The sequence below is a fragment of the Cadophora gregata genome (assembly GCF_030347475.1).
Source record: "Cadophora gregata isolate MNR1 chromosome Unknown scaffold_5, whole genome shotgun sequence".
In the NCBI taxonomy this organism is placed as follows: domain Eukaryota; kingdom Fungi; phylum Ascomycota; class Leotiomycetes; order Helotiales; family Ploettnerulaceae; genus Cadophora; species Cadophora gregata.
In genome coordinates, this window is record NW_026695928.1 from 330380 (window position 1) to 348763 (window position 18384).

At 43.4% G+C, this 18384-nt stretch overlaps 3 protein-coding genes across 3 annotated transcripts; 2 read left to right on the forward strand and 1 right to left on the reverse strand.

Moving 5' to 3' along the window:
• The first annotated feature begins 430 nt into the window (after positions 1–430).
• Positions 431–2819, forward strand: ONS95_010912 (uncharacterized protein). The gene is made up of 3 exons (XM_058504498.1): positions 431–524; positions 589–983; positions 1074–2819. The coding sequence occupies exons 1-3, from the start codon at positions 515–517 to the stop codon at positions 2583–2585; spliced, it is 1917 nt and encodes a 638-aa protein (XP_058359054.1). The 5' UTR covers positions 431–514; the 3' UTR covers positions 2586–2819.
• A 5681-nt stretch (positions 2820–8500) lies between these two features.
• ONS95_010913 (uncharacterized protein) lies at positions 8501–13253 on the reverse strand. Its single transcript, XM_058504499.1, has 6 exons — positions 12471–13253; positions 12177–12417; positions 11211–12053; positions 11002–11154; positions 10445–10950; positions 8501–10347 (listed from the first exon to the last, which is right to left on the reverse strand). The coding sequence occupies exons 1-6, from the start codon at positions 12776–12778 to the stop codon at positions 8604–8606; spliced, it is 3795 nt and encodes a 1264-aa protein (XP_058359055.1). The 5' UTR covers positions 12779–13253; the 3' UTR covers positions 8501–8603.
• On the forward strand, positions 13237–18029 carry ONS95_010914 (uncharacterized protein). The gene is made up of 7 exons (XM_058504500.1): positions 13237–13444; positions 13499–13614; positions 13683–14131; positions 14185–14486; positions 14553–14969; positions 15019–15254; positions 15304–18029. Exons 1-7 carry the CDS (start codon positions 13340–13342, stop codon positions 15767–15769), a joined length of 2091 nt encoding a protein of 696 aa, XP_058359056.1. The 5' UTR covers positions 13237–13339; the 3' UTR covers positions 15770–18029.
• The last annotated feature ends 355 nt before the right edge of the window (positions 18030–18384 follow it).

Below are 18384 nucleotides of genomic sequence, written 5' to 3' on the forward strand. Positions count from 1 at the left end.
TGTGTGCCTTAGCGAGATGCATTGTCAGGGGCAGCCATAGTGGCCAAGAGCCAGATTTGGCAGCGGCGGGTTGATTGTGCCTACCACCTGATTCTTATGGTCTCGATGTTTGAGAGAAATTCCTTATGCTGTGAATCAAAAGTGAAGGGCATTAGAGCATTAGGAATAGTTTGCTAGCGTAGCAAGAAACAGTCCAGCATTGTTGACATTTAGCCGAAGCCGAGTTAGCAACACCAACACGGACATAGTGGGGTATGTATAGGTATATGAGCTACCCACCATCGTACATCCCGACAAGGATCCGCTGAATCCCATTGGCAATCACCCAGATTGATGAGGCTGGCGCGTACAGCTGCTTGTGCAGCCTTGTCAAGGTGGATAAATGTATTCGTATCTCGACGACCTCTCTCACGCCACTTTCTCCTCCTCATTTTAATCCCCCAAATTATAAATCAATCGTTTTAATACAAGAAAAGCACGGACGCTTCGCAAGTCGTGTAAGAATAGCGCCACAATGGATACCAGTATGTCTCTACAATACCCACATACGATCACTACTGAGAATCACGATCTGATACAATCAATCAGCGACTCAGAGTCCACAGGAGCACGATGCTGCTCTCGAATACCCCCAGAAAGCTGATCTACGGACAATGTTCTCGCAAAATCCAGTGCCAAACATCACACCGGGGACCATGGAACCCGATAGCATGTGCGGCGATGAACCCACCATTCAAGCCCTTACGTTGCTGAAGACCTTCAATGAAGCTTTAGCTACTGGAGATGTTCCAATGTTGCAAAACTGTTTCTTCCCTGAACAAGCGTACTGGAAAGACCAGCTGGCATTGACTTGGCACTTGCGAACATTCATGACTCCAGCGGTCATTTCGGCCGCTTTGTTGGAGACGAAGACCCTTAGAGGCATTGACGGATCCTTTGAGCTGGACGGTCAGGCTCATTTCGTACCAGCGACGCCTGTGCTGGTAAGCCCCTCTTATCCTACCCAATTCTAGAATCATGTCGTCGAGAATTCCAAACTCATTTAGCTGATACATGCCTTTTCGTGGACGTAGCAATTCATTGACTGTAAATTTACCTTCCGGACTGGATCTCCAGCTGCGACTGGCAATGGGCGGTTATTGCTTTTGCCCACTACAGCTGACGAGCAGACCCAAGACGACAAGTCAATCTCATGGAAGATCTGGGTTTTGAGTACAAAAGTTGATAGTTTGGACATCTGCACCGAAGATGTGACTCTTCTTCAGTCCCCTGGCCGAGTATTGCCTTACGCAGCAAGTGTCGACACAGACGTTTTGATTGTGGGAGGAGGTAATGGTGCCATTTCTCTCGCATCGCGTCTCAAAACACTGGGAGTGGAAAGCATCATGATAGACAGGAATGCTCATGTTGGGGACAACTGGGCTTTGAGATATGATTGTATGCGCTTTCACATCGCCACCTCGTTTTGCGAGCTGCCTTACATGCTGTATGACAAAGAACTACAATCACCTCATTTGCTCAGTAAAGATGAGCTGGCGGAACAGGTCAGAAGCTATGTCAAGGCTTTCAATCTCAATTTCATCACATTGGCTGAGATCATTGAGACGATACAGCTACCTGATGAGCGATGGAGTGTAAGATTCAAAACACCTGCGGGAATCTACACCATCAACACACATCACTTAGTCCAAGCCACGGGTATCGGTTCACAGAGGCCCAACATGCCCATAATCAAAGACGCACACATCTATCCAGGGATCAAAATCCACTCGAAACAATACAAAAACGCCAACCAGCTGCGAGACCAAGGTGTCGACACCGTTCTCATCATTGGCTCAGCAAACACGGCATTCGACATCCTCGAAGATTGTCACAATTCCGGGCTCAAAACCACCATGATCGTACGATCCCCGACATACATCTGCCCTCTCCAGTACGTGACAAGTAAACTTGGTCTCGGCGCTTACGATGATGGAGTCGAAGCAGCTGATCAGCGCTTCATGACCATTCCAACAGTCCTAGATGGCCAGCTTGCTAGAGATCTATTCAGACACTTCGCTTCGCTTGAACCAGACCGCTATTCAGATCTAGCTGCTGCAGGATTCCCTGTGTACGATAGCCAAGATCCCAAAGCTGCGTTGGTAGCAAACTTACTCGAAACTGGGGGAGGTCACTACATTGATACCGGAGCGACCTCATTGATAGCCGAGAAAAAAGTAGGTATCAAAGCCAACGTCGAACCAACAGTATACACTGCTACCGGACTGCAGTTCTCAGATGGCAGCACCCTCGATGCTAATGCTGTGATCTGGTGCACTGGATACTCAGACAAGAATGCGCGAGATACAGCCAGTGAGATATTCAAGACTGAGATACCTGTTGATGCGACCTGGGGACTGGATGAGGAGGGCGAGATTCGTGGGATGTGGAAAAGGCATCTAAGAGTGGAGAATTTTTGGGTTGTGGGTGGGTATACGTCGCTTCATAGGTGGCATTCGAGGACGTTGGCGTTGCAGATCAAAGCTGCTTTGGAGGGCGTGCTTCCTCCTGCTTATCGGGATGCGCCTGAATGTACGGGTGCATAAGCTAGGTCTCTCAAAAGTAGTAACCCTTACTAGAGTCTCTTAACATGGCAGACCATTCGTTTGAATTATTCTCTTGGAGAAATAAAAGAGGCGGTGGTTCTGAGCCGGAAGTCGCGAGGGCGACCTTGACTTTAGTCCAGATCACAAAGACGGCTTTTGTTGCGTTGAGTGCTCGTCTCGGACCTCCTCAAACTTTATTTTAAAAACAACACCTTACAAGCCTTGCTAGAAAACAACTCCATTTTCCAGAGTAAGCCTATATCTAGATGCTGAGATGTTGGACTATTTTTTTTGTCACTGTTTACCTTACCCCCTCCAACACTTCGCTTAGACACAGTGCTAGGGGGGCCAGTCCAGTGCCTGATATTGTCATAATTACAGTTGCATCAGGAGCTACTACAGAGAGAGAGAATCTCCTATATAAAGGGGTAGCGTACTCAGTAGTACGGCCTATAGTACTGAGTCTACGCCTACAATCCCTATATTTCTAATAGCCCCCCTATTCTCTATATCTGTAGTAAATAGAGCCTTCTAAAGTAGTATAGCGCTGAATATTCCTGAAGCGATATTAGAGTATCGCTGAAGTATTACTAATAACTTGTATTATATAAGGAGCCTCGATTGTGCTTTATTAACTCCTGTAATATACTAGTATATATATAATATCTACGTCTCCTGTTTTCCTAGGAGTTCAGTAACTTTATAATATTAAGGCATATAAAACAGTATAAGAGTGCACCTAAATCGCTCTTTTATTAATGATCTCCTGCTCCTGCTGCTCTTATTCACCCTTCTTTATAGCTACCTCGCACTTTCCTTTTATAGCTACTAAGATATTCCTTACTAGCTTTCTCTCTAGCCTCTAGGGTATATAAAGGTTATCTTTTTCTAGTTCTATTTCCTTTCCTTCTTCCTTTAACTGTGGAATAAGATTCGTCTTAACTATTAAGTATAGTAGTTGTATATTATGTTTTACTTAATTCATAGTTGTATATTATTATTAAAGAAGATGTTTATTAAAGGACTGATTTTCCGTGAAGAATATTCTATTTTTTATAGGTTCTACTACTAGAAATAGCCTTGATTTATACAGGTCTACTATTAATTAGCTAACTATTATTAATCTTAGAGTTGTTATTAGAGATTAAGTTATTACTAGGTAACCTTATATACGTCTTGTATTATTTAAACGATTCTAAAAGTAAAGCTTTCGTAAGAGTGTCTACTATATTATTATTACCTGGAACGTGTTTTACTATTAACTTATTATATGAAACTATATTATCTTGAATATAGAACTAGTAGATATTAATATACTTTGCCTTTAGATAGAATTTCTGTTCTTTTAAGAGAGATTTAGCTCTAGCGTTATTAAGATATAGCGTAGGAATTCGGGATAGCTTTATATCGAGGTCTTTCTATAGCTTAAGTAACTAAGCTACTTCTTTGGAGCTATTACTAGTAGCTATTATCTTAGAATCTAAGCTAGAGAGAGCTATAGACCTTTGCTTATTAGTAGCCTAAGAGATTAGACCCCTGTAGAACCTTGCTATCTATCCTTAGAACGATTTCCTGTTGTATTCTGTCCCTTATGTAGTGTTAGTCTAAATATCGAATATATTATTATCTAGCTTTCCCCTGTATTTTATTCCGATTCTAAACGTTATTCTATTACCTTCTGTATATTATAGATATCGGAGGAGAGGTTTTGTATCTTAGAGGTGAGATTTAAGGGGATTTAATATATACTGCGCTAGCTAGCCTGTTATATAGGTAATATCAGGTCGTGTAAGGTTCGAGAGGTATATTAGAGAGCTAATAATCTGCTGAAACAGTGAGATTTCTTTAGGGGAGGCTAGTATAATACCTTTATCTTTAGCTAACTCCCTTAGTACTGTTCTAGCGGCTATAGGTAAGGTATTACCTTCAGCTATAGCTATTCTAAACCTTTCTAGTAGCTTTTATATGTAAGCTGTTTAATGAATCCGTAGAGTCTTATTCTTCTTATCCCTCTTAACTTATAGGCTTATAAACGTATCGATAGCTCCGAGGTCTTTACTTTTCCAGGTCTTTAAGAGCTGTTTCTTAAGATATTCGCAGTTAGTAGGGTTACTTATAATTAGTATATTATTAACGAAGACTAATACGTACGCTCTATTCTTAAAGATAAAGAGATTAGGGTTAGCTTTTAACGCTTCTAGACTTAGCTTTTCTATCTTATCTTTAATAAGGAGCTACTATTCCTTAGGTGCTTATTTCAGGCTATAGAGAGAGCGTAGGAGCTTTAGATATATATCTTTCCTTCTATTTAGCTTTAGGTGAAGCTTATTCTATATCTTTAGCGTCTTATCGTTCGGAATTGTTATATATATATCTTCTTTTAAGTACGCGTTTAGGAAAGTAGTATCGATATCGATATACTTAATCTCTAGGTCTCTTTTAGCTATAATAGCGAGTAATACTTATAAGGTGGAATAGTGTATAACACTCGCGAAGGTATTAAAGTAGTTAAGGCTGTGTTTTTACTTAAAGCCTCTTACTACGAGCTTAGCCTTTCGCTATACTATAGAGCTATCGGAGTTGATTTTATTATATAGAACTAGTCTTAAAGATATTAGTTTCGAGCCGGAGGGAGGCTTACTAAAGTATACTCTATAGGTTCTAGCGCTTTGTATAGCTTGTAATTCCTTGAGAATAGCGGCCTTCTATTCTACTGGATTCTCCCTTAGAGCCTCTGTGATAGTTATAACCTTAAGAGGTTGTATAGGTTTACTTTCTAGTGTAATTAGCGCTATTTGATAGGTTAGTGCTTTGTTAAGGATTTACTAAGAGTATAGCTTTATAGTTATTACCTAAGCGGCTTACTTGAAGTGTTGTTTTCTACGCTATTTCCTACTATATCTTAATAGTAGAGTGTTATTAGACGTGTTTACTAGTTAAGTCTATTTAGGGAGGCGTTAATTAGACGCTCCCTTAGTGTCTTCTATTATGTTTTCTATAGCTAACTTTCCCCTTGAAGGATTTTTAGCTTCTATAGCTGGCCTCTCTCCTAGAGGTCTTTCAGCTTCTATAGCTAGCCTTTCTCTTAGAGGTCTTTCTAAGCCTTTAGTACCCCTAGCTAGTCTCTTAGTAAGTGCTAGACTAGTAGCCGGTGGCAGAGGTCTTTCTACTACCTTATTACTACCTTTTAGTATAGTTTCCTTACTACTAGTGTGTATAGAGTATATTATATACTTGTTGAAGCTGTAGTTGGCTATTTCTAGTTCTTTAAAGGTTTCTATATTTAGGAGCCTATAAGTTGAGGTATTAGCTATACCTACTAATATAAAATACCCCGGAATTGTCTTTTGCTTTATTTTGCCCTGATATAGCCCTAGTGGATATAAAGAGTACGCTATAGAGCTAAATACTTTTATTTTAGAGAGGTTTACAGGCTATCTTCTGTATGCTTTGATTAGAGTGAGTCTAGTAGCTGTTTTATATAGTAAAGTAGTAGTTAGGTGTCTGTTCTTTAGCTTTGCTGCCTACTTAATAGCGTAGTACTATATATTCTCGGGTATCTTCGCGTCGTAGAGGATTAAGCGTGTAATCTTAGCTAGTTTATATATCTATTGCTTTACGACTCTATTCAGAGAGTATTTATATGAAGGAGAGGGTTTAAGAATGATTCTACTCTCTTATAGCTAGTTGATAAACTCAGGACTGAACTCTCCCTTACTATTATTAGTCCTCTAGTAGATAATTGTGCGGAATTTACTTTGCCCTTGAGTTTTAAGCTATAGCTTTAATTTCTGAATAACTAGTTAAATAGTTAATATAGACTTGTTAACTAAGAGATCTACTTAATATATCCTCATAGTATTATCTACTACTAAAAGGAAGTATTTATAGCTGCGAATTAAGTGTAGTAAGATACTAGAGATATTAGCGTGTAATCGATGAATAGGTACGTTAGTTCTACTATCTGATTTCTTATTAAAGTGCTTTTTTATACGGCTTATAAAGTAAGCCTTGTAATACCTCTCTCCCTTTAGCTCCGGAACAGAAATTAGTCTTATTCTGTAACTGCTGTAAGTAACTAGTTTCTTTAAATAGGCGTAATTTATATAGCTTAAACGCTTATAAAGTAGATCTGCCTTTGTTTCCTCTGTGCTAGGCTAACTCTTTATTTGTTCCTTTAGTAGCTTTAAGTCTGACGGAATTATGTTATATATAACTTAATATTAAGGATTCGTATCTAAAATATATAAACCTCTGTTTCTTATACTTATAAAGGCTAGTTTACTATTCCGGTATCTATTTGCTGATATCTTAGTTAGTTCTGTATTAATTCCTTTATCTGAGAGTTAATATATTAATACTAGCTTTATAGCTCTGAAGTTAGGTATATATTATACGTCTTTAAGGGTTAACCTATTAATAGTAATATCTCTATAACCTTTAGCTATTAAGTACGAATTAGTTGCTGTTTTAATGTATTTAGCGTTACGCTAGCGCTTAAGTTACTTGAACTTAGCTAGAACTCTACTAAAGTAGTAAGTAGCGCTAGAGTTGATTTTCCAGATAGATTCTGTAATAGAGATTATTAATAAAGTATATTCTATGTCTTTAGCGTAGTAAATCTCTTTCGAAAGGAACACGGGATAAGTATTATTATCTTTAATTTCCTTTACTTTATTAGCGCTATCTCTCGCGTAGGTATTCTCAGCTTCCGTGTAGTCTACGTACTAGTAGCTGTAGCTTTTATACTAGGTATACTGATTTCAGCTTAATTTAGGGCGATTTCCTCTCTTTTCTACGCGCCCTTTATGTCTCTATTAGCTACTACCCCTGCTGTTATTATTCCGTCTTTCCTGTTCTCTCTTGTTCTCACGTATATTACCTCTCCTACGTGAGTAGCCTCTACCCCTTTAGCCTTTACTATCTCTGCTACTTCTCTTTCTATTATAGCCTCTATTCGCGTAGTTCGCGGCGTTACTAGTAGCTATAGGTTGAAGCTATTCCCTCTATTGAATTTAATATTTGTTAAGCTTTTATATAGTATCTCTAAGATTTAGGTTTTGCGATTCTAGGGTAAGCGCTATAGTAATTTAAGCTCCGGACGCTAGTAATAATTATAATAGCTTGAGATATATATCCTTATTAGTAAGAGGTTTACTATTGCCGCTGAGCTTTACTTTAAAGAGTAAGAGCCTTATGATATAGTTCTGAAGTGTTTCCTCTCCCGGGATAAACTTTATCTTAAAGAAATCGTCTCTTATATTAGTAAAAGTAAGACTCCCTTAAACTACTTTACCTTTGTTTATGTGAATAGCTTCCTAGAGAGGCTTAGTATTATTTAGTTTAATAATATCTCTATACTTAGGAAAGAGAAGCTTAGAGATTAAGTTAACGACTATTTTGAAAGCTTCTTTCTTTTCCTTAGTGTAAGTATTCTACTGATTAACACTATTCGGCACGCTAACTTTAGTAAGAACGTGATAAAGAACACCAGCTTTAGCTAGCTCTTATTTAGTCTTAAGCTCCTATTTAAAGAAGTTATCAAACTCTAATAGAGTTTTGCCTTTTAAGGCTCCGGCGACGTAAGGAATTAGTGCTTTTAATTAGGATAATATTGTAGCGTAGTAGTAGATATACTAAGAGTTAATAAAGTGGAGATCTTAATAAAAATAAAGTTTTAAGGTCTTTTTCGATCGATTGGAATTACTACTATATTATAATTACAGTTGCATCAGGAGCTACTACAGAGAGAGAGAATCTCCTATATAAAGGGGTAGCGTACTCAGTAGTACGGCCTACAGTACTGAGTCTACGCCTACAATCCCCATATTTCTAACAGATATTACCCCGCACTTAGCTGAACTGACCCTGAAAATTGAAAATTGTACCCCACAGCACACGTCGTAACAATATTAAGCCAGCATAGCAGGAAATGTAACTAGCCTTGGAGAAAGGTATTCTATTATTACATATAATTTTCATACATATTACAAATGATTTTCCCTTTCTTTAAAATACTCAAACCTGTTTGTCTAAACTTTGCGCTAAACACATATCGTAATACCTGCCCTTCATCGCCAATAATTCCGAATGCGTCCCACTCTCAACAACCCTACCATCACCAAACACGAAGATAATATCAGCATGCTTGATAGTTGACAGTCGATGCGCGACAGCAATAGTCGTCCTTCCCTCCTTCGCCTGATCCAGCGCATCCTGGACAATCCTTTCTGACTGTGTATCAAGTGCACTCGTCGCCTCATCTAGCAACAGCAGCCTCGGTTTCCTGATCAAAGCTCGTGCGATAGCAATTCTCTGCTTCTGGCCACCCGAGAATTGGAGACCACGGTTTCCACAGGCAGTTTGGAACCCTTCGGGTAGAGACTCGATGAATTCGAGGGCGTTGGCTTGCCGACATGCTTCGACGATTTGAGCCTCGGTGGCGGCTTCTTCGAGCCCGAGAGAGACGTTCTCGAAGACCGAGCCGGAGTAGAGCGTGGGTTCTTGTTGTACGAGAGAGATATTTTGGCGGTAGAGACGAGGGGAGTATGTTTGGATGGGTTTGCCTGCGAAGCTGATTTCGCCGGTTGTGGGATCGTAGAAGCGTTCGAGAAGGTTTACCATTGTGGACTTACCACAACCAGATGGGCCGACGAAAGCAGCGAACTCGCCATGCTTGATCGTCATGTTGATATCCTTCAGGACGCGAGTGGTTCGGCCTGGATACTGGAAGCCCATCGAACTTAAAGCAATCTCTCCACCGTCGCCGCCAGGTCCTTTGTCAATGTTGTCAGGTGTCTCTTGCATGACTGGTTTGCGGGCTCGCAGCCAGAGAATATAATTCGCAGCCCCGCTTGCTTGTGTGATGCTTGTTGTGTATGAAAAGAATTGTGCAGCTGCCTGGCCTGCAAACAGAACACCGATGAAGATGACGTAGAATTCGGTGATGGTGTATTCGCCCTTGAGTAGCAATTGCGATCCGTACCAAAAGCCAAGTGCCATGACAAGGAAATCCAAGGACTGAGATATTGCGTAGAACGCGATAGTAGATGTTAATGATTTGATGGACACCTTGACGATACTGCTCAGCTTCTCGTTGTATCTCTCCAGAATAGCGGTTTCCAGGGTAAGAGATGAGACTGTCTTGATTGCCAAGACTGCCTCACTGGCCAAGCTGGCACTCTCAGCAAAGCGCTCTGAATTTTCCTTCTCGAGGGCTGTTTCAAGACGGATTCGAATGTATCCCGAGACGAGAAGAGGAGGAAGACCGGCGAAGACCATGACCAAGCCAAGCTTCCATCCATAAGCAATAGCAAGGATACTACTAGAAATGACATTGACGAAGACAATAAAAATAAGCAGGATGTTGGCGCTCAAAAGATCCTGTAGTTGAGTGGGTAGCGATGAAAGTTTCGAAGTCAAAGCTCCGGAGGTATTGCCTGGCAAGTTGAAAAACTCCATATCTTGCTTCAGCATGTCCGTGAACATCTCCTTTCTGTAGCGATAAGTCACGGCTTGTCCAATCACATTGCACAGAACTCCAATAATGAAGTATGCAACAAGATTTCCAAGCGCGATGATGAAGAACATCAGAGCGTAGAAGTTGGCCTCAGATTGAGCCTCGTTGGGTGGGAGTGTGAAAACGTTGAGGATTCGGGAGAAGAGAATCGCCTGGCCTGGAAATGTGGCGCCGGCAGCGAGAGCACAAAGTACAGTTATGACAAAGTGGGGGTAGAGGGCTCTCTGCTCTCCAAACATGATCCTATGCCGATGATTAGTATGAACTCTCTTCGCTTGGCCCAGGCAAAAAGCAAACCCATTGCCCAGATTCTCTACAGATCAGAGCAGGGGAAACTTACCAGATACATTTCAAGAGTGAGTATCCAACGGTACCAGAGCCATCTTCCATGGCAGCAGCGCTAGCTTGTGTCTGAGTTTTGTAAAGAGAAGTCTGCTGAGCGAGACCGTTATCTGCCTGTTCCTCATTGGCTGTAGATTCTTTATCTGAGTCCTCGTTCTCTCCGCTGATGTCTTGTGCCGCGACGAGTCGTGCATAATGGCCTCCAGCTTTTAGCAGCTCGTCATGGGTGCCTTGTTCCACTACACGTCCATACGAGATAACTGCGATGTTGTCTGCATTTTTTATGGTTGCCAGCTTGTGTGCAATTACCAGAGTGGTTCTGTCTGCAGACACCTTGTCCAAAGCAGCTTGCACGATCCCTTCCGCTCTTGGATCCAGCGCGCTAGTTGCTTCATCGAGGAGCAGGATTTTTGGATTCGAGATTATGCTTCGAGCGATTGCGACTCGCTGCTTCTGGCCGCCGGAGAGTAGACCAGCTGCTTCGCCAATTTCCGTGTCATAGCCCTAGCATTGTAAGCTCATAGCTTTGCAATAGTGGATTTATAAAATAGATACCTCTGGGAGCTCAGAGATGAACTCGTGAGAATTGCTTGTTTCGCAAGCCTGTTGGATCAATCTCAATTGTTCTTCGCGAGGAAGAAGCTTTTGATGATCCAAGAATCCGTTGGCGACGTTCTGGAATATCGTGCCCTGGAACAGAACAGGTTCCTATCGAGTTGTTAACCGACACTCTATTAAGCATCTGGGATCCTGAGCGGGCATACCTGTTGGACTAGTCCAATCTGACTACGCAACCAGCGAGTGTTGATGGAAGTGATATCTTTTCCATCTAGGAGGATTTCGCCGGACTTCCTTTCATACCATCGTTCCAGCAAGCCTATCAAAGTGCTCTTGCCACATCCACTTGCTCCAACAAGAGCAGTGGTCTTTCCTGCAGGAATTGAGATGTTCAGCCCATTCAAAACTTGGATGCCAGGTCTTGATGGGTAAGAGAACTTCAAGTCTCTTACTTCCAGATGCCCTTCACACTTATCAGGCTTGATGCCGTCATCAGAGAGGGGGTCCAGCAAAGATGGAGAGTCGATCAGTTCAAAGAGTTCTGACGCAGCCGCGGCGGCGTTCGTGAAAGTCTGAAACTGAGGAGCGATGGCAGAAATAGTGGACGAAGCAATCAAGACTGAGAACACGACTGTGAAGACCGTTCCAACGGACTCAATCTCACCGCTTCTATACATTCTATAACCTTTCCAGAATGCAAGAGCGATTCCAGAATAGACGCAGAAGTACTCGGTGGAGAAGAGGACGCCGTAAAAGATGGACTTCTTTTTGCCTTCGGTGTGTGCATCCTTGAGGTACTTATCGTACTTTGCGATCAGTTTAGATTGTGCCCAAAAGGCATGAACCGTTCGAATGGTGGAGATGGCTTCCTGTGCAGCAAATCCGCCTTTTGAATATATTTTCATGATTCGGGCTTCGACTGGTGCATCCAACGCAATGACACCAAATGTGATGACAAAAATCGCAGGTATGACACTCATTGTGATGAGAGCTAACTTCCATTGAACTGCGAGTGCCACAATGAAGGCAGCAAAAAACATTGCCAGGTACTATTGATGTCTCAGTAATTGTTTGCTTCCAAGTCTGAAGAGTGATGGTTTAAAAATTCAACACATGTCTACCAGGCTTGGGCCAGTACACTTCGAGAATTTGATGGTGAAAAGTTTGCTTACCTGAACCAGGAATGCTAGTTTGTCGGCAACGCCTTTGTTGATGCGGGAACCATTGGTAGTGACCAGTACCGCAACGGATGAGGCATTTTGCAGGTCGAAATGCCACGTCTCTTTTCTTAAAGTGTGACTGAGAAAGTCTTGACGAAGATCGCGTGTAGTCCTAATTGCAGAAATACATATTGTGATTGTAGATATATATGACAAAAGCAGCTTGGCAACGAAGAGGTAAACGAAGAGTTTCCTATGGCGGATTAGCTCAAAAGTCTCATGCCAAGATCTTGAGGAACAACATACACGGAGTTGAGGATAGTGTTTCTAAAAGATTGAGGATCAATGTCGGCAGCAGAGAAATTGTTGAATTCTCCAACTGAATCTCCAAAAACGAGAGTCATCCATGGCAACGTGATCCCGGCACCGATCGAGGTTATGAAAGAGATGACATTCAGAATCCATGACGTTCGATCGGCGTACTGAAAAATACGAATAAAATCCTTGAAAGATCCATTCTTCTCTTCCGTGGCAATTGGCTGCTCATCAACTTCTGTCATTGGCGGAAGGGATTCTTCTTGAGAAGGCGGGGTGGAGGGCAGCTTCTCCTCCATATTGACTGAGAACGGTCCAACAATGAGGCTCGGGGAATAATACAGATGATCGAGATGGGTTTGTATCTCTTATATCAACATGTCACGGAGTGATATAAATCCGGCTGACTCGCTTTTGTGACGGCCTAGAAGAAATCATTCGGTCTGTCGTAGATTGAAATGCCCAGTGGAAGAAGCAAAAGCCCGGAGGCCGGTCACTGAGTTCACAGACATGCAAGATATCTCGACTGTCTGATTGGCAATGACAGAAGGCTTCGCCATGACTGTGCTCCATGTGTTCATAGATGTGTAGTGTACACGAAGATCAGGGACAAGGCGCAGGATGGAGAAGTGTTGACATAATTGCCAAGGACATTCCGTCGCTAGGCAAAACATTGGCGCTAGGCAGAGCGGGGATTTCGGGCCCGCGGATTCCGAGGCAAAAAATACCTCCCACTCAATGTGCTCTCTCTGTCCAACTACAGTACAATCTTCCCATGCCAGAGGAACACCAAATCAAGAGGTTGAGATAGAGACGGGCTCTGCGCAACATCGGATTTCTGTTGCTGAGAGCTGTCCGAGATGAGCGGAGAAGATGAGAACCATAGCGGGCCAGATGCCCCAGAGCACGACCACTCCATTATCACAACACGATTGAGGGCATGTGAGGCTTGCAAGACCAGGAAGGCAAGCCACAATCCGGGTTTATTGATATAACTCTAATTTATTGACACTAGATAGGTACGATGTGATAAATTAGATCCCTGCTCAGCATGCAAATCCTCGAACATACCATGCTGGACCGCACCAAGAACCTCACAACAGAAACGGCAAAGAGCTGTTGCCTCTGCACGACTGTAAGTTGTAGTTTTTTTTGGTACAAATCTAAAAAGGATTCTATGGAAGCTGAATTTGTGGTGTCTAGGGATGATCAATTGTCCAAGATCAACGAGCAACTTTCTCAATTGCAAACATCAGTGGACATTTTAACCAAACAAAAGTCGGAACTCTCATCCAGACACAGATCAGAAATTCCTTCTCCTATATCTAACAGAGATTTTGGGCCCAGGAAAGCAAACTTGCCAAGTGTAGCAACTCCGAACTCTGTCTCCGGAAAAGCAAGCTTACCTTCCGATGAGCCACCGTATCTTGGCGAGTCTTCTTTCGAAGTCCACTCACATCAAACTGGGCAGATATTAGATATTGCACTTCATAACTCTCCAGCCGCCCGACAGGGGCAAGATGTAACTTCCAGTTTGCAATCTCTCAGGGCGCTACACAGCGCCAACATCCCAAACAGTGATGTCAGCTTCACATCTGATCTGCCTATGCCACCAGTTCAAGTCGCACTAGCAGCACTGAGATTGATCGATGGTGTGTTGTCTTATATCTGAACTTAGCTTATATTTTCACTGACACATATGCAGTTTTGCCCCATGGCTTTCTGTTATGCTCGCCATTCGGAGATGGCAAGGGCTTTCGCCAGACATGCCAGAAATATTATTTCCCTATCGACGGCTACTCTGCATCGGATTTCATCATCACCAATGGAGGTCTAATGGGCATCATCGGCCTTGCGACTGCCAGCCAGCTTGAGTCGCATGGCATAGACCCAGCAGGTGCTGCAGAAGTTGTTGAAATGTGCTCGAATAATGTATCGGTCACTATAGAAAAGCTCAGCATCTTTCTGGAGCCACGCATGGCCAATATTGAGTGTCTTCTATATGGTGTGAGTGAAGATAGTCGTTTGCCTTCTTGGCCAGAATTGTCCTTGCTGACATCCAACCCTCATCAGGTCCAAACCGCGATGGCGGACTCAGATCACAACAAAGCATGGTATCTCATATCGTTCGCAGCTCGACTGTGTATGGATAGCGGGCTCAATCGGTTGAGAGATAATGCGGAAGACATCGGCGAGCTCAACAGGAAAAAGATTTGCTTCTGGTTTACGTACTGCTTTGACAAAGCATTGTCGCTTAACTTCGGGCGATCGCCAAACTTCTCAGATTATGACATATCAGTGGGCTATCCTCAACTGGCTGCAGACATTAGCTGTGATGCGATCTTCGTCTGGTTCGATATTGCCAAGTTACAGGGCAGCATTTACGAGAAATTGTACTCTGCGAAAGCCCAGCAAGACGGACCTGAAATGAAGGCTACCAACGCAAGACACATTGCATCAGAATTCAATCGCACTCGCGAAAGATTGCAGGTCAGTCGTCCTTCCATTTGAGCTATGTTAACTGACGTTAGTGCTACAGGGGATTTTCAGTAGGATGTCCGAAGCCGAAAGAGAACCATTCTTGGACACTGAAATCACACTCTTGGCGAATCTGGCGCTCGTCTACCGCGCATTGCCCTCGCAGAAACCTGCTCATCCACTCCGCTTCTCAGACGAGTGCATCGCAGTGGCAAGAGAAACGTTAGAGCTGCACGAGACACTATGTACAAGATTGTTCAGCAGATCGCAACATCAGATCAGAATGTACATAGACTGGTAAGCTGGGCATTTTCGCTAGCAATTGCCAAGTGCTGACCACAGCAAGGAATCTCTCCATCTGCCCTTTCACTCCCTTTATAGTGATTCTTGGCACAGCAATCCTAGACACGAACGCTGCCGACATGCACCTCCTCGAGAAAGTTGTCGAGTCCCTAGAACGGGCATCTGTCCTCGCTCCTGGTGCCAAGAAACTTCTTAGCATCTGCAAGATTCTTCTCCGAGGCGGCAAATCCTGTGTCGAGCAAACGCTCAGCAGTGGCCCTCCGCCGGTACCTCAAACCTATCAACAGCGGCCTCCAACAGCCTCATACATGGGAAACGGGATGCAGTCAGATGTAATGATGCCTGGTGTTATGGATACTGATTGGTCTACAATGATGCCAGAAGATTGGACATCGCTACAACTGGATAATCCGGATAACATGTCGATGTTATTTGACAATTATTTAGCTGGTAACTCGGGAATGATGCCGATCTTCGAGACGGACACGACGAGGTTCGATACAATGTAAGATATGGGGTTAGGAGGCAGTGGATGATCACCGCTTGAAATAGTAATCTAGACGAGCTCTCTCCAGAGCATGACGACCCGTCAAAGAAGCCAAAAACTCAAAAAGTCTCACTGTGGTCAGATTGATCTTCATACTCCTAGCCTATACTTGTGCGCTTTTCAGTAGGAGCCATGAGTTCAGCCGTGTCTTCATCTCTTCGAGGTGTAGTCTGCTGTTCCCGTGCCGTCGGCTTTCTTGGTCTTCGTGGCGATTCGATACATTCGATAGTCAAATGGAGGATGTTGATGTAGAGTGGTCGGCGAAAATAAAGCTCCAGCCTTCTTGGATCCCAGATTTTCGGGACGGCCAAGTCGATCTAGCTGCTTGCGGTGGAGTAGTACTTCCTCAACTCAAATTATGGCGTGGTTTGGGCGGCACGCTGAGGTCGCCTGGTGGTCAGACCCTGAAAGTTCACAATTACCCCGCCCTTGAGATAGACAGCCTGTACAAACCACTGACCTTCTGGTTCACAGTTTGGGGAAGATCTTCTTGGCATTATTGGCAAGCTGCCAAGCTGCCAAGCACCTTCAATGAGCCTTCATTGAACTGGACGAATGACACATATCTCAGCTGCTCATCAAGTGATGGCCACCTGAGCGTCTACCTGCTGGAGCAAAGTATTGCCAACTAGTATTTAGTGGGTGTTATCGGCCTCTGGGTGGGAATTACCCGCGGGCAGATGTACGGAAGTACGAAAGTACTTGATGAGCAAGACAAGCGAGCGAAAGTTTATTTCCTCTCCGAGACTGCGCAAAGTCATCAGCTATCGCTCTTTCTTGCGGTGATATGAACAGTGAAGATACGGATAGATCTCAATTCGGGATTAGGCAGCATGTGATTGTGGCGCAATGCACAGAGCCACAGAGCTGGAACTTGCCTCGATCCAAGACATTTGACAACCGAGATCTCTGGACATGACTTGCATGAAACTCAAATTTCTGATGTTCTCGGGGATCAAGTTGTTCCGACCGTTGTGACAGGATGGCGGCTTGGTCTAGATTCGGAATGAAACCTATTGGTCGGATATTTCCACGGAAAGACGCAAGGTCTCACCTTCTGGCATCCAGATCGCAGTGTTTGGTGGGCCATCTTTTGGGAAATGTTTCCGTTTTTCGATGCACGCCGAAGAGAATTACACTGGCAGAATCTACTAAAGTGAAGGAAATTTTGAGTTTGAATCCTAAGTGTTAGACGCAACGATTTCTGTTCGCATAGCTGTCGAAAGGCAAATTCTGTGTATCAAGTTGCGAAATGATTGACATCCAACACCTACAGTGAAGCGTTCCAATGAGCTTAGGGCCAAAAATACATGAAAGTAAAAGACATGGACAGATCTGTGTTGACAAAGACGGACCTAGATGACATTGGCACCGTGAAGAATCTTCACGTACCAAACGCTCAGATGTACAGCGCTTAGATGTACGGACAAGAAGAAGCCTCCGTCCCGGCTGTTCTTAGGAGTACATCGCTGCGGGGTCGTACCCAACCATCGTCTTGCTATATTTCCAACCATTTTATTTGTGGCTTGGATCTCAGGTACCGGAGAAAGCCAGCACGTTGGTACTCCGTATACCGGCACGAAGAAGGTCCATGCCCTATGCCAAGGTTTCTGGAATATCATAGCCCACCTCGTCGATCTCCCGCTGTCATCGCATGTGGTATAAGGTCCAAGCTTAGCCCTATGATCCGGTGTGCCCTAGTTCCGGTCGTTTTTCGCCGAGTAACCAGTGCCTGCTTCGGTCAGACGCACCAATGATATGCTCTAAGAGACAGTATTCTTCTTGAGAACTGCTCGCAGAGAGTGGTCTAAAGCACGGTATGTGGGTGCCGATTTCAGGCCCGGTGTGTGGGCGTCGATACTATGCCATAATAAGGAATTCAATTCGACGATCAGCAGATGACCATGGGTCACCACGTTTTCTCCCTGCTGCCTCGAGCCAAGCTTCATGAACCAAACAGGTGTCACCAAGAAAGAACAACAGGAGGGAGATCCATAGATGTTTAGCGGAGTTTCATTGTCTTCTTCAAACTCCATTGTCAGAAGAAGGGCAAGTGATGAATTTTTGAAGCTTTTCAGTGACGTACCTCGGGAGGTTTTTATTGATTCGCAAGTAACCCTGAATAGAGGGTCAAGTCCCGAGACATTTGTAGAAAATTTGAGACACGGCTCGCAGGACTCTTCCTCCTGTGCCGGTAGATCTTCATGTTGATCATCTTCAACTCAACACTGGAGCAGAATATATTCCAAGCAAAACGAACAATCAATAAACATCCTGACTATTCATCTAGCATCATTTTGAATAAACCACCTTTTTGCCTACCCAATCATAAACAAGAGATGCAGAGCCTGTCATGCGCTTCCCAAACTTGGCATAAATGGCGAATCCTGCCCCTTTCGACTATTTTGGCGATCAATTGTGGTTCCGCGGAACGAATAAGCAAACGAAAAATGTCGAATGTCATTTCTGAAGATTCGTGCCAAGGGACGATTCTAGTGTCGTTGTACACATGGATCGTTCAGCTTCTGCAATGTTATGAACGATTATTCGAGTCTATTGAAACGAACATCTCCCTTT

Excerpts from the sequence above, each read along its gene's own strand:
- ONS95_010912 (XM_058504498.1), top strand. Across the intron at positions 984-1,073 it reads TACCAGCGACGCCTGTGCTG|CAATTCATTGACTGTAAATT; the intron begins GTAAGCCCCTCT and ends TCGTGGACGTAG.
- ONS95_010913 (XM_058504499.1), bottom strand. The coding sequence starts at position 12,778 with ATGGAGGAGAAGCTGCCCTCCACCCCGCCTTCTCAAGAAGAATCCCTT. Across the intron at positions 11,155-11,210 it reads AGATTGGACTAGTCCAACAG|GAACCTGTTCTGTTCCAGGG; the intron begins GTATGCCCGCTC and ends ACAACTCGATAG. Across the intron at positions 10,951-11,001 it reads TCATCTCTGAGCTCCCAGAG|GGCTATGACACGGAAATTGG; the intron begins GTATCTATTTTA and ends TTACAATGCTAG.
- ONS95_010914 (XM_058504500.1), top strand. The coding sequence starts at position 13,340 with ATGAGCGGAGAAGATGAGAACCATAGCGGGCCAGATGCCCCAGAGCAC. Across the intron at positions 13,445-13,498 it reads AGGCTTGCAAGACCAGGAAG|GTACGATGTGATAAATTAGA; the intron begins GCAAGCCACAAT and ends GACACTAGATAG. Across the intron at positions 14,132-14,184 it reads AGCACTGAGATTGATCGATG|TTTTGCCCCATGGCTTTCTG; the intron begins GTGTGTTGTCTT and ends ACACATATGCAG.